General features: G+C 37.2%; 1 protein-coding gene across 3 annotated transcripts in view; it reads left to right on the top strand.

The window, feature by feature from the left end:
• The window catches only part of Grid2 (glutamate ionotropic receptor delta type subunit 2), a 1433911-nt gene that overhangs the window by 830709 nt on the left and 582857 nt on the right, over window positions 1-20345 (top strand). For all 3 annotated transcript variants that reach the window (XM_038318962.1, XM_038318963.1, XM_038318961.1), the window contains 3 exons: window positions 65-118; window positions 9893-10066; window positions 17109-17270. In XM_038318962.1, the coding sequence (XP_038174890.1) occupies window positions 65-118; window positions 9893-10066; window positions 17109-17270 (390 nt within the window). The remainder of the gene's footprint in view (window positions 1-64; window positions 119-9892; window positions 10067-17108; window positions 17271-20345) is intronic.

Here is a 20345-nt window from a genome sequence, read left to right as displayed (position 1 = left end):
GGATCGCTTAGAGTGCCTCCATCTTCATGATTAACTCTGATGACTTGTTTGTTTTCCCTTCTAGGTGGTGGAGACTAATCTGGTTGCTTTTGACTGCCACTGGATCATTATAAATGAGGTAAAGTCACCCTACACCTGCTATCAACTACCACTTTTTCAGATATGCAGTCTCAGAAGGATTTCACCTCTAAGAGGGAGCAAAAATAAAGTTTCAGTGTACTGCATGAATGCTTTCTAATAAAAATAGAACCAAGGTTTTTTATCTGAATTAAATAAATAGAAAATGCCTTCCCTACTGAGTGTCTTTTAGCTTTTTCTGTTGCATACACTGCCTACTTAGAGAGATCGTCTTTATGAAAAGTTCAGTTCTTCTTTGTAAGCAATGTGAATCTCCCTCAGGGGAGAAGCTGCGTTCCATTTGTATTTTAATGTCTTTTTTTAAAAACTTTCATATATATCTCCCTACCTGAGGATTTAACGGTTCACCATGAACATGAATCAACAAAGAACAGATTTTTTTCACAAAGAATACAACTGTTTTAAAAACTCCAAAGACTTGTCAAATTTCTTTAGAAAGTTTCCCTAACATTTTGCAAAGGTAATATAAAGGATGAAGAGTATGTTACAATCTAAGAAGGTTGTTTTCTTAGCATTTGCCGGTCAAGATCAGCAAAAAGAGAAACAGACCAGACCTGGACAAATAGTATTACTGCATCTGGTAACATGATATGTACTCAGAATGATGTGTTGTCTAACCCTATCTATTAGTTATAAATAGACAGGGTATTATTTATGTGCCAATGATGTTGATGAGGTTATAAGATGATAAAATTCTTTAGGAAACAGCATACACTTTGGAATAAAAATTTGGTTTTCCAGTCAATAAAATAGATTTCACCTTGCCTTTTTATCAGTTACAACAGAGTTATTGTATAAACTGAAAACATGACCTCTTCATGGTGTGGTTAACTGGAAGGTTTTTAGTGGATGTGAGATACAGAATAACGAAAGGTACCTGGAAGAGTCAAGAGCAGAGAGAGATGCACATCACAGCAGGCTGAATCTGGACAGGAAAGAAGCAAAAGAGAAACAGTTGTGTACAGAAAGGATCAGAGTAAAGAAGAAAGGAAAGAGAGGGAAGGAGCTTTGTATGCTAATAGGCACCACAGGTGTCCCTTCTGCCCAGTGATAAGGAAATGGTTCTTTTTGGTAATGAAAAGCTGGATTCAGGAGTTCCTGGATGCTGGATTTTATCACACCACCATCAGTAAGGGGCTCTTCTAACAAAATCCTGTGCAGTTCTAATAGGCCTTAATAATAAAAGCCTGGAGTCAGAATTGGGGAAATTGCTGAGCAATTAGAGAGACAAAGGAGCAAAATTGTGGCCATCTTACTTCTCAACTCCCCAGCCAAAAAATACTGAGTTTTTGTGTCCTCCTGCCTTATCATTTTCTCTCTCCACCCAGCCATGTCACTTTCTGTCTGTACAGACCTCCAGACCTCTATGGTTAGCTAGTTCTACCCTCTGATCTTCAAGCAAGTTTTGTAGAAGGAGCGGCGGGGCTGTGTCCCGCCACCCAGCCGCCGGCTAGCTTTACACCCGAAATAATTACACGGAAACTGTATTCATTTAAATGCTGCCTGGCCCATAGTTTCAGCCTCTTATTGGCTAATTCTCACATCTTCCTTTAACCCATATTTAGTAATCTGTGTAGCACCACGAGGTGTGGCTTACCAGGAGACATCTTAACCTGCGTCCATCTCGGAGAGGAGAATCATGGTGACTCACTATGGCGACTGCCTGAAGCGTCTCCCCAACTCTACTTCCTTGTTCCCACAATCCTGTTCTGTCTACTCCACCTACCTAATTTTCTGTCTCTTAAAGGGCCAAGGCAGTTTTCTTTATTAATTAACCAATGAAAGTATCATAGACAGATAACTCTCTTCCATCAAAGTTTTATTTGTACAAACAAGATAACACCACAAAACCCTTTCTGTGTTCTATGCAGGATCATATTTTCTAGTCCATGAGAGAAAGAAGTGCCACTTCTCTCTAGCAAGTCCATACCATTTTAAACCAAAAAATAAGATGTTGACAGCCTGTCCCATTTACAACAGCTATTGCTTTTATCTAAACCAGAAAGATGCACAAAGAATAAACATGTTTGCAAGGAAAAGTTTTATCGGCCAGTACATGCAAGGTCAGCCCTTTCCTTCTATCCAATTTCACTCAGGCACCTCATTCTCTTGATGTTCCCATCAGGAAATTTGACCCATATCCTTCTCTCCCATTTTTACAAGCTTATGATAAAAATTAATAGTATTATAACTTACTCCAATTTCAATAAAAGGAGAAAAACATATTTTTCAAATTTGTTAAGAAGTCGAATATCTCCCAAAATAACAAACCCTCACCAATATGCAAATGCCCATTTGACTGAACATGAAGAAAGTAATTATTCTGTAGTTCAGTTTGAGTAACTATGGTATAGCAGCTAATTTTAATACAGGTGGCAAAAATTTATTTAATCTTGTTGCACCAATAGTTTCACAAAGAGAGATAATAAATCAAAGTTGGCATTGTGCATTATGGCATGAGTTGTAGAAACTTGGAAACAATACATTTTGTTTTAATTTTCACAAAGTATGTTGTACTAATGAGAGCTGCGGTAACTCACAGGTAACAATCTGTTGTAGTAGGCTGCTTGTTCGTTCCCAGCTGTTCCGCCTGAAATAATCACACAGAAACTATATTATTTAAAATCAATGCTTGGCCCATTAGCTCTAGTTTCTTATTGGCTAACTCTTACATCTTAATTCAACCCATCTCCATTAATTGTGCATCACCATGAGGTTATCTCCTACTAGCAAAGTTTCATTGTGTCTGTCTTCAGCAGTGGTTCCATTGCCACTCCCTTACTTCACTTTTCTTCCAGCATTCAGTTTAGTTTTCCCTGCCAACCTAAGTTCGGTCCTATCAATAGGCCAAAGCAGTTTCTTTATTCACTAATGGTATTCTCAGCAGACAGAAGGGAATCCTATATGACCTCCCCTTTTCTGTTTAAATGGAAAGGAAGGTTTTAACTTTAACATAGTAACAAAACAGTTATCAAGCAAGAATTACAGTTACAATATTTATATCTACCTTATATTTTATCATAACCAAGGAAAACCATAAACATAACTACAAATTCTTCAACTCCATCAAAGACTCCTGAAGGATATAATATTACCTTAGTAAACAGAAAATGCATTGTCAGAAACTTCCAAAACTCTAGAATTGACAGAGATATCTTGCTGCTTAGAGAGTCACGCAAAGTTCTTCTGCATTGTTGGGGCATCCATCTTCAGCCTACAGGCCCTTAATATCTGGCAGACTTTTCCATGAAGCATGGAATTTCAAAGACAGTTCCACCTGTATTGGAAGGTGTCTTGCAGAATGTCTGGCAGACTCTTCTATGAAGCAGGAACTCCAAAGGACTGTCTCACCTTTAGGCAAGTTCAGCAGTCATTTTTCTATGAATCCTGCATGTCCAGTTAATCAGGTAGTTCAGGCAAGAGCATTTTCTTGGCCAAATGACTAACCAACTCCATAAGGAGCCTCTTAGATGCCCATCTTCCTCTTGAAGTAGATTGGAACTGCAGGAGCATATTGCCTCACTGTTATGAAAAGTCCTAAATTCTTACACATTTTAAATGCCATATTCTGAAGGTCTCTGAAAGATCTGAAGAATAACCTATCTACCTGAAATATATCTTTATATATTTAGAAAAACCTGACTAAAATGAATACAAGCTTGACTATTATAGATAATTCACTATTAACCTATATTTCTTAATTATACATTACATTTTAAATGAGCTGTATAAACACAATACCTTAATCAAGAGCAGAAATATACATATTACAAAATTGACATTAAATTTGTATCAATAAACCAAGATCTATACCAATGCAAAGTGTCCATCTCTATAGCATATCCCCCTTGAAATATAAACACATTTATAAACAATATTTGGGAATATGCGCATAATTCTCTAGACTACTTCCTGTTGATTGGAACACTGTTAATCATGTCTTTAATGGTGTACCTTGTATGCTAGGTTCATCTCTGTCAGCAATTGGGCAAAGTAATTATTTGGGGGGCATTCACAGCAACCTTTCTGGGGCTCTTGGTGCATCAAAACACATTAATCTGGTAGTATTTCACAGGTTTTCATCCTCTGTAGAAACTAAAGAAGAACCTCTTTTCCAAAGCAACATATCCTTAGACCCAAATTTTGAAGACAAAATACCTTTAAAGTACATATGTTGGTTACTTAGCTTCTTCACAGTCAAAAAATTCAAAGGAAACATAATAATATACATAATCAAGACTCTGTGAATTCTCCATCATTGTGTGGCTTATTATTATTTATTTCTTTAATCTCTGACTGTCTGTACTCTGTATCTTTAAAGACATTGTCGATTTTTAAACCATTTACTTTTTTTTAACTCTCTATACTTTTTCTTCTCTCTCCCAAGCCTATGTACATTTATCTAACACTGTGACCCATTTAGAGGTCTTCTCCATTTGAATCTGTCTTTATTGTGTACCTCCAATTATTTTTTGACCAAAACTGCTTATTATAGTGCTAAGCACTTCTTTAAAACTTAAGCTGTGGCATTACTAGGGTATATATGGCCTGCCTGCTTGTTCTTTCCAGTCTGACATGGTAGAGGAGGTCCATTCACTGCCTCGGAGTGATGCACACCTTCCCAGTTTCAAGTATGCAGTGGGTATATGTTGAGCCATTTAGCAGTTTGTAACACATTGCTTATAAACCCCATTTAAATATTCAGCCTCCTGAAAGAGCCAGAGTTAGCACTGGCATCACTGTCCAGAAAGCCAGCATTTCAAAACAGTGAAGCTTTTTTCCTGCTACCACTGAATCAGGAAAACCTCTCTTAAAGGAGCCATGCTTCTAGCAAACAGAGCCCACCCAAGAAAATGCTTCTACCAAACCATGCTTAACTTTTCTTTTGTGTCTACAATTCCATTTTAAGCTTTTTTGGGTTTTAAATGGATTTAGTAAACCACGTTGGTGTGCCATTTTGTTGTAAGAAGGGCCTCTTGTTGGTTCCCGGATGCTCAGCCCACAAATAATCACACAGAAACTATATTATTTAAATCACTGCTTGACCCATTTGCTCCTGCTTCTTATTGGCCAACTCTTACATCTTAATTTAACCCATCTCCATTTATTTGTGCATCACCATGAGGTTGTATGTAGAAAGAGGCTGCTTGTTCATCCTGGCCACCTAGAACCAAAATAACCACAAAGAAACTATATTAATTAAAACACTGCTTGGCCCATTAGCTTGAGCTTCTTATTGGCTAACTCTTATATTAATTTAACCCATTTCTATTAATCAGTATATTGCCACATGGTAGTGGCTTACCAGCAAAGATTTGGCATGTCTGACTCTGGCAGCTTCCATGGCATCTCTCTCTCCGCCTTCCTTCCCCCAGCATTCCATCTTCCCCACCTACCTAAGTTCTTCCCTATCAAAAGGTCAAGGCAGTTTCTTTATTCATTAATGGTAATCACAGCAAACAGAGGGGACTCCAACATCAGAAGTGGCCTACCAGCAAAGTTTCAGTATGTCTGTCTCTGGTGGCTACTCCATGTGTTCTTCCTTACTCTGCCTTCTTTCTCCCAGCATTCAGTTTAGCTTTCCCCACCTACACAATTTCTGCCCTATCAACATGCCAAGGCAATTTCTTTATTCACCAATGGTATTCACAGCATACAGTGGGGAATCCCACATCACCAATCAGTCAAGTTAGAACTTGGTGGTGGTATTTTTATTCTCCCTACACTCAGTGGATTCACCTCACAGAAGACTTTCCATATCAGTGATAGCCTACCTTTAGGCCCCTAAAGCAAATGACTTAGTTCTCCAATAGCCAAAAAGCAGATAGGAACTCACCTGGTTTTCATGCAATGCTTCCCATATCCCCTGATGATGTTAACACTGGTCTTCAATGCCTCATATTATTCAATGACCTAAACAAGTTTAAGCCAATATTTTTTACTCAGTGAGGATGGAAGATAAATATTTTAAAGACAAAGCCTTTATTTGGTGGTTTCAATTCTTATTTTGAAATTTTAATAGAAATGTTTTAAATATTGAAAATAAATATATTTAAACACATATATTGAACTGTTTCCCTAGTTAGACAATGAATTGAACTCTATAATAATAATTAAACAAGAAATTAATTACCATTATGTTTCTCTCCCTTCTGATTTTATTTCCGATTCTAATGTAGTGTTTTCAAATTTGCTTCATGTTAGTGTTGGACTTTCTGGAAATGTCACAGGGTCATCTCTGCTACAGCGCAAAGAACACAAATATATTAGAAAAAAAAACATCTTTTCAAATTGTGCCACAGCAAACTGAAGTATCTCATTAGTGAAATTTACTATGTCAGGATTATTTATCATTTCAATGAATCCTTAGGATCTAATATTAAATTTCAGTTATTGATTCTATTAAAGTATGGTTTGTAAAGCTTTGCCATTGGTTCATGCAATCAATTTTTCTTTCCCAGAATTTCTGAGTACTTACTGTGATACAGGAGCTTCATTAGATGTAAAAAGATAAAAGAGAAAGAGGGAACAAACAGAAAAGAGAGCTAACAAGCTCTTTTTTTCTGAAATAATTAATACAGTTCAGATTGTCAACTGATTTAATAGATATTGAAAGTCTTCCCATCCACCAAAGTTCTATTAATTTTAACCTGAAGTTGACCTATCTCAAGGTTGCTGGAATGACTAAATTCTAAAGGATTTGTTCTAGACAATGTCTGTTTATGTGTTCTTATTAGGTAACTTTTCTCTTTTCCCATGGTGGGCGGGCCTTACACAGATCAGAGTCCAGGCTACATTAAACTATGAATGTAAAAGTGAATATTTACTTTGATATATCAATTCAACTTTTAATAATTTATGATTATTAGTAATTAGTCTTTGAAAAATAATGTTGTACTTTGTTCCTAAGGAAGTAAAACTGAAAAGTCACCTGTTTGCTCTTGTTGCACTATTATTATTGTATATTCATAAATATATGTAAGCAAAGGAAACAAAGGCAATGTTAGAATCCTGATTCTTCATAGTATTTAAAATCAGAATATTTCTGTATCCCTTTATAGAAATTAATTAGCATATTTGATGTGTTGGGACCTCAAGGGACATTCCTTTTCCATAGACCAGTTCTTCATGGGACTGTTTTCAAAATCCTGCAATTTAAATGTTACTTTAAAAGGAATAGAACATTGAAGAGTCTGTATGCATAAGAGTTTGATATTTTAACACAGACACTCACTGAGGGAACTGTTTTTCCTGTTTTGCAAGAACTTCTGGTTTAGACTGATTGATCATTTGTCATTGAATATTTGTATGACTTCGTGTCTGCCACTCTGGAAGTGCGCCTTCTGGAGAGCTAGAGAGGGTTCCAGTCAGTATGAAGTATGTCCAGATCAGGTTGCCACACTACCCTGACACTGTTTAGGAGGTCAGGCGGCAAAGCTACATTTGGAAGTAAAATGTCAGTTTCCCACAGAAAGGCAGATTCTTTCCTCCCTAAAAATGACTTTTATTTTCCTTCCTCAAATAATAATATGCAAAATATACTCTGTTCAAATTGGCTTTTCTTCAGATTTACTTGAAGTTACACAACTGAGAACTTCATTTTATGGAGCATTTAGATGGCAAGCAGCTCCTTCTGCATTCAGAGACAGACCTGAAGGAGTGTTTGTCTCCAGATTGAGGGTCTTAGGAGGTGTCTTGGGACAGAGGATCTTATTAATTTAAAACTATCAGCCAATAAATGCTGACATAACATGTGTTTATTATCTTTATTTCCATCGTCATTGAATATTAATCTAAACGATTCCTGTAAGGAATTGTGGCTTCTTATATAATTAGTGTACATCTTTTCTTTTCTATGTCATTTCTAAAATCTTACATGAATAAAAGTAACCTGAATAAAGAACTTTGAATCTCCTTGATTCTTATTTATTGAATGTTAGCAAACAGTGATTCAGTGCCATTATTTTTTTTTTTTTTAGAAGAAAATGAGATGCGAGTTAAAAGTACTAGCATTTTGGCTGGTACAAAGCAGGCATTTATTATCTACAGATTTTTCACTTTGATATGCTGACTTGTAGTTCATCACCATGTGAGGTAATCACGCAGATGGGTAGTTTTTGATAAGTTTGGGCAAATACTTATTTACTTAGGAAATAAGAACGAAATATTAACATTATTTTTTAAAATTCAGTGTATATTTTTCTACCTTCTAGGAAACTCTCTTGCTGTACAATATGCTGAAAAATATGGTGCAGCAATATTGGTGCTAATGCCCTTTAAAATATTCCAGATTAATATCAAATATGAAAATAGAATTGACCAGACACTGTTTAATTCAACTTTGTGAGCAGATAATGGAAAATTCAAAGTACCTAGCTTTTGCCAGACCAAGTTGAGGTGAAATGATGCAGACGAGGGGGAAAGGCAGCATTTGAACTGCTGGACGCAGCTGCTTCTGGTGCACTGGGGCTTAGTTGCCTAGAACTTCCTGATGTGTCTGTGCATACAGCTGATGGCAGATGCTATTTTACTTTTAGAAAAACCTGTATTTCATAAAGAACATAAAGAAGGGGTGAGTTTTCTGGTTAACATACCATAAAGAATGATAATTTGTAATTGGCATGCTAAAGGACAAAAAGAAAATTAGCACTTGTCGGTGTCTGATTCTCTTCATCATTCAGTATTGGTTCCTTGGATGTGTGGGAATGCACAACACAGTTCATAACTTATCTCATGTCAAATAATTTATTTTCATTGCATCAGAATCGATTCACAACAATAATTCGTATGTTGCAAAAGTTTCATGGGCTTAAAAGATTCAAAATGGACATGATGGAGCACACGTTGATTTAGAAAGGACTGCTGGGAAACTAAAATTTGTGTTCGACACTTTTTTTTCTAATTCCAAAAAAGACACACACACACACACACACACACACACACACACATAAAACATTATCATTTTTTAAATTATTTCTATATCTGTTATTGGGCCTAATCTTCATATCTAATTTCAAAATGTACGTGTATGGAGAGTAAAGGATGCATTCTTAGAGTTTGGCAAGTACACATACACAAAGCCAAATTTATTTACATAGTGCTAGGTTTTATTGACATGGTTCACTCCGTGCTAATCAACAAAGCTTTGTACATTTATGTAACAACCACAGCAAGAAGATAATTCTTTCAGCAGTAGTTACTGAGTACCCATTCCTTCCAATAAGAAACATATGTGGACATCAGTATAAAAATATTTTAAAATAGTGCATCCTCCTAATGTCTTTGCTTAATTTGTATAAAAACATGATCTTCATTTTATTATTTTTTGCTAAGAGCAACATGGATCATTCTTACATTGCATCTCCCTTCCTAGGTACACACAATATCTTGAAAGATATTAATGAATCATAAGCTATTAGTGAATCTTATTTTGTGAACTTTCAATATTTTTCTCTTATGTGTTCAGCATAAATTGCTATTAAATTACTTTTGATAAAGCATATCAAAGCTATTTGGTCCATGTAGACTTATTTAGGTATCCATGTTCATAATTTAAAGACACAGAAAGCAAATATGAATGAATTCACCATTTTGATAAATGCACATAACTTTCATTTGAATGCTAGCTAAATATGAAACAGCTGTGTTAGAGTAGCAGATTCCTTTTTACCTCCAGATAACTGCTCAGCAATTCTTTTGTGTTTCTGCTACTATATTTAAGAATCTGCTAATCCTTCCACTTCTTTTCTTTCAGGAAATAAATGATGTGGATGTCCAGGAACTTGTCAGAAGGTCCATTGGAAGGTTAACAATTATTCGGCAGACATTTCCAGTTCCCCAGAATATAAGTCAGCGCTGTTTCCGTGGCAACCATCGAATCTCTTCAACACTGTGTGATCCCAAAGATCCCTTCGCTCAGAATATGGAGGTGTGTCCTAAAGGGCGGTGTGTGTCTCTCAGGGAGCATTTTTAGGGGCCTGGGATGACATCTCTGAGTGACACCAGACAGGGATGGCATGCATTATTGTTCTGGCATCTGTCTTTGGCAGGGAGTGCAAAGAGCCTTTGTCTTTGATCCCTTTGATCCTATTGTTGAAAATAATGCCCACTTTCTTAATAAAAACACAATAAGTAAATCTTACTTCTTTCTAAGTAAGCAGATACGGGGCATTTCCTGGAGTAGGGACTGTGATTGACACCCAAGGCTGCACTTAAAAGTATTAAGTGAATAGATTTGCTTGAATTCCATGGCATAAAAGACATAGATATTTATTCTCTTTTAAAAGAATCTCTAGGTTGAAGACCTTCAACTTTAAAACATTAAAAAAAGAAAACATTTAAATTTCATATGCTGTGGAGCTGTGTGCCCATATCAGACTCACACAAGAGACAGTGTTTCCTTAACCATCCAAATTATAGAAAGAATTTCATATTAAACACAAATTTCTGAATCAGAGACTAGAGAGCACCAAGCTCATGAAATTACTCAGGGGGCAGTTCTTTAGACAACTCACTCAGACCTATTTGTTTTTATTTTTGAAGGAAAATCCTATCAGATATATTTTCCTTGTAGTGGAGATGTCAGTCTGCCCATTGGAAGCTGGTGTTAGAGAAAGGCACCAGCAGCAGGGCCCTGGTAAAGTTCTCCAGCCAGGCAACAAATGGGAGGAAGAAAGAATCAATCTGACGAACTCACTTACAAGTGTTCAGTAGCGGGATTTACTGAAAAGCAGAGTTGCATGGTACAGCAGTCGTTACGTGTGCCACAGCAGGGCTGGGACACAACTTGAGAATATTTAAAGGGCGATGCTAGACACCAGCAAATATTAGTCCCCATCAATTTTGCATATCGGGAAAATAACATATATTCCAGAAATGTAACCCTTTAAAATGTTTAGTACAAAAATATTTTAATACCAGTAGTAAAGCATTTGAACAATGTGGAAATACCACCTAGGAAAACTAATTTATCTCCCATAATATCTCATAAGGTAATTTTGTAAAAGCATGTCTTTGATAGCTAATTCCACAGCCCCCTTTCACTGATAGATTATAAAGAAGATTGTTATTTTCCTTAGCACTTCCTCATATTTATTGGTCGTAAGCCTGTGGTTCCAGGCTTATTGCCTATTCCATTTGCTATTGCTTACTGGGTTTTAAAGGAGTGTAGCCTTAGCCTCTTCCATGTAAGCTACTCTAAAGCCTTAACATGTCTGTCTAAACATTAGTGCCACTTTGAATTTTACATTTGTAATGGATTCTTTACATCATATCTCATTATGAGCATAACTGGTATGAAATGGTAGGAAGAAAAACAAAATAATTAATTTAGAATATTATGAAATATTAAAGGCTGTTCTTGGCCAAGGATGTAGCAGGAAATATCAATTGCATTTGAAAAACATCATTGGCTATCATTTGTGGAAAGCAGAGAACACTAAAGAGCATTTGCCTAAAAATATAACCCTTTGTTTAGTTAACCACAGAGCAAGTATCTCTCTCTGTCCCCACACTTAATGCATAGGCAGGGGTTGTAGAGACACCCAGCTGCCTTATCCACTTCTTCATTATGTTCTCAAATCCACAGATGAAAGAGAACAAAACAATTAAATTTTTTGGAGGGGGGGAATAGTTTGCTACACACTAACTTACTTGTTATATATGATAGATTAACTAAATATTTGCTAGGTGAGAAGGAAAACTAACAAACATTTTTTTAAAAAATTTATTGCTGTTTTTTTCTCTTTCTTACAATATAACATTGCAGTTCCCCCTCTCTCCTTATATGGGAAGATTTACATAAATAAGAGTATGAATTCAGAGTACTTGAGTTTAAAGCGTTCCACTGAAGACAGAGGACGTTTCTCAACCCTTCCTAAGTCTAAAGCTTCATCTCATGATAGTTAAAAAAAGCAACTGAATCGAACGATACTTTGCATTAAATTCTCACTGGGTTCTCACTGACTGATGGTTGAGGAGTGAAAAGTTCCTTAGGAAAAGAGGCCTGCTCAGCTTAGCTCTGTAAAGCACTGCAGGAGAGTGGGACCACAGATGGATTTTTATCCCAGCATTCTGCAGTGTCCACTTAAAAGTAGGGCTTAAGAACACAGTGTGCAAATAGGGCCCAGGTGTACACCAAAGCTAGAAACTGGATTCTCCGACATGCTGATGCACATGCTGAAAGAAGGTGAGGAACCAAGGACCTGGGGGGGGGGGGGGGAGGGGTGGTCTCCTAGCTAATACCTTTTAAATGGATTCAGAAAGGGTAGACAGGTTTGGGAAGCACTGAAGACAAATTCCATGAACCTTAAATTAGTAATCAAACACGGAATAATCCAAGATTAGCTGAAGTTGCAAAATGAGTAACAGTAACAATGTGAGCGATGGAGTTTGAGAAAAGCAGCCCTCTTCGTGCTGAGGCTTTTTTAGATTGGGTGCTAATGAAGAAAACAAAGAAGGTTCCCTACATTTTTCCAAGAAAAGCTGTCTTCCGATTGATAGTGTTAAGGCTGAGAATGCAACTTAAAATAGAAAGCTGGCTTTACACAAGAAAAAGTAATCACAAAAAAATACTTCAGTGCATTAGAAAATACACAGGACTGGAGATGTTAAGAGTTTATCTCAATGCTTTAACAAGGCTTGCTAAATCATGGATGGAGCATTCAGTAACCTAGCAGATGTGATCACAATGTCACTATATTTTAATTGAGGAATGAAAAAGAAACTGTGGCATGAGGATCAAAGTCCCAGAGATAGACTTACAATTACAATTTTCACAGCAAAATAGAAGAGCTCTCTTAAGATTAGTGTACTAAGTTTTAATAGTCTGCAATATTAATCATATTAGGAGATGCTTTGTATACTTTACATGGGAAAATACGGCTTTCTTTAAAACAAATAAGATCAAAATAAATCTTGAGTAGTTTTTTTAATCTGCTTATTATGTTGGAAGACTACCAGTGTTACTCATTACAGTTTGAATTTATTTGATGTTGGCAATTTTCTTCAGAAATCACTAGGGAAACATTGAAAAGTACAGCAAGTTAGCTATCACTCAGACATTAAAGATACTAAGGTTAAAACACCAGTAAATCAGTCAATAGAAAAAGTTCAGTGTTAAAAATATTATCACATGCTCCTTTAAAAAGTTATAACATTAAAAATTTATAAAATTGAAGTATTTCAAATAATCTGTCAACCAAAATTTATTTTTCCTCTAATCCACTGAGTGAAATTTAATTGTCTACATTTGTCTATAACGTCTATAAGATTTGATCTACCTAGAACATACTTTAAATGAATTCTGTGGCACCGAGTACATTCTGTTGTCTACAGTCTGCCACCAGCTGCTCTCTTACTGTCAGTTTGAGAAGTGTGGAATCCGACCTTCAAACTTGACTAGGCGAACATACTCTCCATGGTCACTCACAAGCTTCTGTCCGTCAACTTAATTCTGCAAGTGTCAATCTCCACTTGAACAAAATTGTAAAAGACATAAACCTATAAGAGAAAGATTAATAGCATTACATAATCAAAATCAATATTGTTAGTATTGACTTGTCATAATCCTTAAGGTGGGAACTCCATAGAAATCCCACAGCCAATTACATACAATCTAGGTGGAAGTGCCTTGGTCTGACAGCTGTTCAAAATTGTTACTTTGAAGGCAAATTCAATATGATCACAGTACAAGTCAAGTCTGCTGTGAAACACTATAATACAGTCTCGGACTCTATGTCAAAAGCACTTTGCCAAGATCAAGAGAGAGATCATCTCCCACTCGCATCTCCTAGGCAGCTCAATCTTCATGAATGTGTCAGTTCTGATTACTATTCTTCTTATGGAAAGGAGAAACAAGAGACAGACAGAAGAAGAGATGTGACATGACAAGCAGCCTAGAAACTGTGCATGGCAGTAGTCTGCAGAAGGGCAGAGGGTATTTTAGGGCAAGTGGCAGATGGTTCCTGGATGTTTGCTGGCATCAGAGAACAAGTGTTGTGGCAGGAAAACTGTAAAGAATTAGTGACTAGGTTCTGGGAGAATGGAGGCTGGAGTACAAGATTCTTAGATGTGGAATATGCTGTATTTTCATATAGTCATTCATGGGGAAGGTATGAATGTGTGTATAAAACTTGAAATCGCCTTTTTAAATGCTGAGAAGCAGCTTGGCATCACAGTGTGGGAAGAGTCAAAGACCTCATAGAGAAAGCGACCATAAGATCAGTGGATGGTGTTAGAAATGAGATGAGAGAACATGAGACTCGAAGGAGAATGGGTACCTGCTTGAGAAAGAAGAAATAGACTAGGAAAATGAGCAAGTTAGAAAAGTTCAGCACACATTTCTGGCCCAGCTGGTTGCAGTGTGGACACATGGAGAAAAGTGGTTAGGGGTTGAAGACATCTATCACATGTCAGTATCAAAGCAATTGCCTTCATGATGAGCATAGCTACTCAGAAAACATGCCTTATGTATGAAAAAACACTATCTGACTAAAGTGTCAGATATGGGAAAATCCTGTCAAAGGAGATAAAAAATGAATAAGAGAGGGGGGGAACAAAAGCACAGAAAAGAAAGTACATACAGCATGTATCTCCATTCACAACTTTGGAAAAACCTAACACTATATCAATTTTTAATAGAGGGATGAACAGAGTTCTTGGAACCAAAAAAAGGATGACTGTGTCAAGAGTTTCAGGGAAGGACAAGTCATTGTCTTCAGGGACTGACATGTTTTCCCCTGCTTCATTAGATAATGGCATACCATGTATAGAGAGTGGTTCTGGTTAAACGCAGTGAATCAAAAAAGAACCAGAAATGGGATAGGTGGTTGGGGCCAGTAAGAGGATGAGTCATCAGGATGAGAGAAGGATAACAGAGTGTGGAAGCTTTAGTAGGACCAGGTATATATTAGGTTCCCCTAAGAAACTATCATGCAGCAAATTACTTTTTAAATAAAGGACTGCCTACATCATAGGACAAAGGAAAGTGTTATCAGCAAAGGAGTCTCTCCTGCAGTGTAACCTTTGAACAGAAATCATGGAAGTTCTTTCAGAGAAAGAAAAGGAACATGGAAGGACTCTCTTAGACCATCTTACATGAACACTTAAAGCAAAGAGAGAGGGGAATAGAGATGATGGTAGAAGGAGGTGTGAGGAGGGTACAATACAGGCAGGGAAGCAGGTGTGAGGAGGGATCCAGGACAGGTTGGGAAGCAGGTGTGAGGAGAGTACAGGTCGGGTTGGAAGCAGGTGTGAGGAGGGTGCAGGACAGGTTGGGAAGCAGGTGTCAGGAAGGTCCAGGACAGGCTGGGAAGCAGGTGTGAGGAGAGTGCAGGACAGTTTGGGAAGCAGGTGTGAGGAGGGTGCAGGACAGGCTGGGCATGGCACATCATTGCAAGTTATTTTGAAAACTCTGCCAAAAGATTGCCATAGGCTATTGGATATGACTCACTCATCTTTAATGTGTCTTTAACATTTTCCTCTTGGTTCCTTGCAGTGTTCTTCTGACATAAATTTGGATTCATAGGCTACTTTTAGCTTCAGCTCTCACACCTCATTCATAATAGATTTTATCGAATCTCACCTAGTTCCTCCAATAATTCCCTGTGTGGGTGATAGTAACAAGAGTCCACTCCAATAGTTCCTTATAAGAAACACTTCAGTCTCACAGAGTAAACAAGCATTTTCCATACCTCTTCAAAGAAATACCCATGTCTACTAGTGTGAGTTCTATAAAGTCACACATAAAAAGATGCCTAACAAACACAGATGATTAAAGATTCTCTGAGATATGAAAAGAAACCCACAAGGCATTATCGGGAAGTTCTGTCTAAGAGCTATGTATAGCATCAAACTCTAATTGTCCCAATTGTTGGCTCTCTGCAGCATTCTGTAGTGTTCCAGGACAACATTGTCAATTTCCTTCTTGACTAGTTAAACAATTACTGACAATTCTCTTAGCCGCTCCTTGGTTTTCAGGGGGAAAAATGTGATGATGTAACACTTCAAAACCTGGGAAAGCCAGAGTGCTTCAAGGTGAAATGATTTTTTATCACTACCTCTCTTGCTCAGTTAGATTTTACATCGTTTTCCTTCTAAGATTCAAGAATGTAACTTTTGACAACTTTTATTGACTTCTTATCTCTTTTCATGTTCATTCTTCCTGAATAAATTCTAATCTCTTTTTAAAAATTAAGCAGCTTTGGTAATTAATTGATAGTGTAGCTCTGGAAAGAGTTATTTAAGGATTGCAATAGATCTTGGGGGAAACTCAGCTGTAATTCGGTTGCTGATCAGAGTAGAACGACTTGTGGTTCCTGCAGACAAAACAGTAACAGTACACAGGCACAAGCTACAGGTTGGTTAGTGGTATTTATCCTGACAATGCGTCAGAGTGTCTATGGATCAGCACAGCACTTTGTTTGCATCTAGACATTCTGACTGCGAATGCTTTTGGTAACTGTCTTTCATGTTTACAAACTTCTTCACAAGCACACAAAAGTGACAGCTTCCCTCTGTGGGTCCTATGACACTCATGGAAGATCAGAGTTGATGCAACATTGATAGTTGATTCCATAGGAATAACCAAAATGTAGAGACTTGACATATTGAAAAAAAATATTATTCAGTGTCCCTTCCAATCTGAATCTCTTGGATGTCTGCCTCTTTAGAGAGGAATAAAGGCCTCTAATGAATGACGAACTTTCTAAGAACTGAGACTGACAGCCTTTACTCTGTCAAAGCTGCTTTTTAAAAAAATCTTCTCTTTCATACCAAATAATTTGGGAAAGCAATTGAGGTATACAGTCAGTTAGACCTTGTTCTAGTGGCAAAACAGCATCAGGAACAAAAGGAGAAACGTTCTGCTTGGTAAGAAACTCAGTGAGCATGAGCGAGCTGCCGAGCTGCGCCCTCTCCATGTGGATGGCTGGAGTGGAGGGTCTAATGAGCGCTGTCTAATGTCTTTCCAGATTTCTAACCTTTACATCTACGACACGGTGCTTCTGCTCGCAAATGCTTTCCATAAGAAGCTGGAGGACCGCAAGTGGCACAGCATGGCGAGCTTGTCCTGTATCAGAAAAAACTCAAAGCCCTGGCAGGGAGGGCGGTCCATGCTGGAAACTATCAAGAAGGTAATTATCCATGTGCAACACTGCACTGCTCTGCACTGTCAGGCAAAGCTGGCTGAGGTGTGTGTGACCAGGTGTCTTTCACAAGTTTGTTTCCTTTCTTACTGATTCTACTGTAAACTCAGATGCAGTGTTTATAAAAGACAAAGACATATAGAAAAAAGAGATCTTACTTATAAGATCAATTATGCAAAAATAAAACTGGAGTGTGTGAAATTTAAATTGCCATGGTGTGCCTTTAGGGTAAAAAAAAAAGGGTTTTGTGTTTGTTTATTGTTTAATATTACAAGGCATGAAACATTGTTTCTTTGTCCTTTGATTTATTGACCACACCATCAGCTGAAAACTCTCACACTAGGTTTCATTGTTTCTCATTTGAGTAACACAAGATAAGCCACTGGGTGTGAGGATATTTATCTTTAAAAAAGACATGATTCATAAACAGTTAAGACGTTGCTGCACTGTCAACTATTTTGGTAGCAATTGTATCCTTCTTCACTGTCACTGTGTGACCTGCTGGGGTGGGAAACCTGCTCCATCCCCAGAAGGCAGTTTAGGCCGTTCATCTTTCCTCAGTGGTGAACGAACACCGCAGTTGATTAGCCCCTTTGTCATGTCGTCCTTGCTGACATTCTCCGTTTGTCTCGGGCAACTTCTTTGATTTAAAGCAAATGATTAATAAAACAAACAAATTTCTCCGGTACCCTTTACACAAGGAGACAGAGCCATGAGGAGGTTTATGTTGTTTACCTTACCCATCCTTTCCCTTCGCTCATATGTTCTCCTTTATTTCCTGAACAGAAAGGAAAAATGGATAGCCGTTTGAAATATGCACACGTTTAGAGAAGACAAAAATATATTTAAAGAAAATATTTAGCATTGGGTGTAAAATGGATGCACAATGCACAGGAAGTGAAGGGATTAGCTCCTTCAGAGGGAGAAGAGCCTGATGTTTCTGTTGCTACCATTTCCGCTTTACCATTTACTCTCACTTGGCTGAGAATTCAGGCGTCTACCAAGTTCTAAAGAATTAGATGTGTTGAACACACCGGCAGAGGAACAGGGTTTTTGTTGTTATTGTTGTTGTAAGTGAATAAAGCAAACAGAAAATAAGGTGTTGCCAAAATCTCCTGACTCCATCTCTGTAGACAGCTGGCAAGTGTGACTCCAAGGGATGTTGTTGAACCAGAGTCTGATCTGCCAATTTATTAATTCATGATTTGAAGAGGACACAGGAATCTGCATCTATCTTTTCTCTTTCAACTTTCTCACAAAGAGGGAACTGTGGCCTAGGGGGCTGCTTAGGAGATGCCTCCTCAGTGGGACTAGCAGTAGGAAGGACAGAGAAACTGTAACATGTGGGTGTTTCACTTTTAGCTGTTTGAGATGTAAAAAGATACTGTTGTACTTTTATAATTAAAGCAATTTTTCAACACAGTAATTATGAAGTATCATCTTGAAGGTCCATTTGCATTTTTACCTGCAAGCATCTACCTCATTTTAAAAGGGGATATACGAATTTCATGTCCAGGAAACTAGGTTTAACCGATAATGATGGTTTGATGTCACATTATATTTTTGTCTTGCAGTTTAAATTGACCTTAAAAGAATGGAATTAATTTTCCTCATTTATATCTTTTCATTTTCCTCCAAATTGAAGTGTTTTAAGTCATCCTATTCCAATGTTGGGAATGATGATACCACGACACCAAAACATTGCGAGAGTGTTGAGCTCATATAGCAACTCAGGAAAACAGAGTGGCTGTGGGCAGGTCCACCATACTTAACCAAAGCCCAGGCACTAGTTAACCCTGTTTAGTTGCTGAGAACTAAGGCTGAAGAAATTAAAATTGAAGCTAAAGGCATTCTCCATTAGCTTTAAATATGCAGGTGTAATATTGGCTTTTGTTAGTAACCTGTCCAGATGTGGAGCCCAAGGGAATAGGACCGGCAAAGTCTAGTAAGAGAATAGCCGTGCACATCACAAATGAGTTCTGAAATTTTATTATGATGTTACTATTGCAGTGATACCATTTGGAACTATAGTCATGTGAACACAGTGCATCTATGTTAAAGTCATGTTATGCATACTTTACACAGGTGTACAATACTTGCTCATTTTATATAAACCATGCAGAGTACAGATAAAAATAAAAATGATCTTCTGACACAAATTAATTATGTTCCCAAGACCAGGATAAAACAAAAGCTTTGGAAGATAATGCAGATGACAACAGTATCCAATGAAATGGCTGGATGTCGTTCTCGCTGACTCCTGTTGTAGCTCTGAAATCTAGCATTGAAATGGCAATATACTACAAATAAAGGGATGTTTGCTAACAGGAGGTAAAGGAAGAATGTAGATGGAAATTTCTGTCCCTTATGGACCCACAGCCAGTTAGTCACAAAGAAACACACATAGGCTTATAATAATTATAAGTTGTTTGGTCTATTAGCTCAGGCTTATTACTAATTAGCTCTTACAACTTAAATTAACCCATAATTCTTATTTATGTTTAACCACCTGACTTGGTACTTTTTCTCAATGCAGCATTTCATCTTGCTTCCTCTGTGTCTGGGTGACTACTGCATACTGAACCTTTTCTCTACCCAGAATTTTCCTAGTCTGGTCACCCTCCCTGTACTTCCTGTTTGGCTACTGGCCAATCAGCACTTTATTAAGCTAATATGAGTGACAAATCTTTATAGATTACAGTAGCATTATCCCACAGCAGAACTCCTTTTCTTTCCCACACACTAGAAATGCAGAGTATCCAACCCCATATTTATATATGGTCTTTAAAAGTACTATAAGTTTAAATATTGAACTTTCTACAATATAGCATCTATATTATTCCCTATTTAAAATCAAACCTAAAAGATTTAGATTCTCTTCCATTGTTCCATTGTACTTGGGCCTAATTATATTTATAATGTTCTGTATATGTATTTAATTGTATGTGTATATATGCATATGTATATACATTATATGTGTGTGTTTATATGTATATCTATGTATGTGTGTATATTTGTGTGTATATGTGTGTATCTGTGTTTGTGTTGTATCTAAGTATATGT

The sequence above is a fragment of the Arvicola amphibius genome, chromosome 2, assembly GCF_903992535.2.
Source record: "Arvicola amphibius chromosome 2, mArvAmp1.2, whole genome shotgun sequence".
Lineage (NCBI taxonomy): Eukaryota > Metazoa > Chordata > Mammalia > Rodentia > Cricetidae > Arvicola > Arvicola amphibius.
Note: the sequence above shows the minus strand (reverse complement) of the source record. Positions and strands in the feature narration are given on the sequence as shown.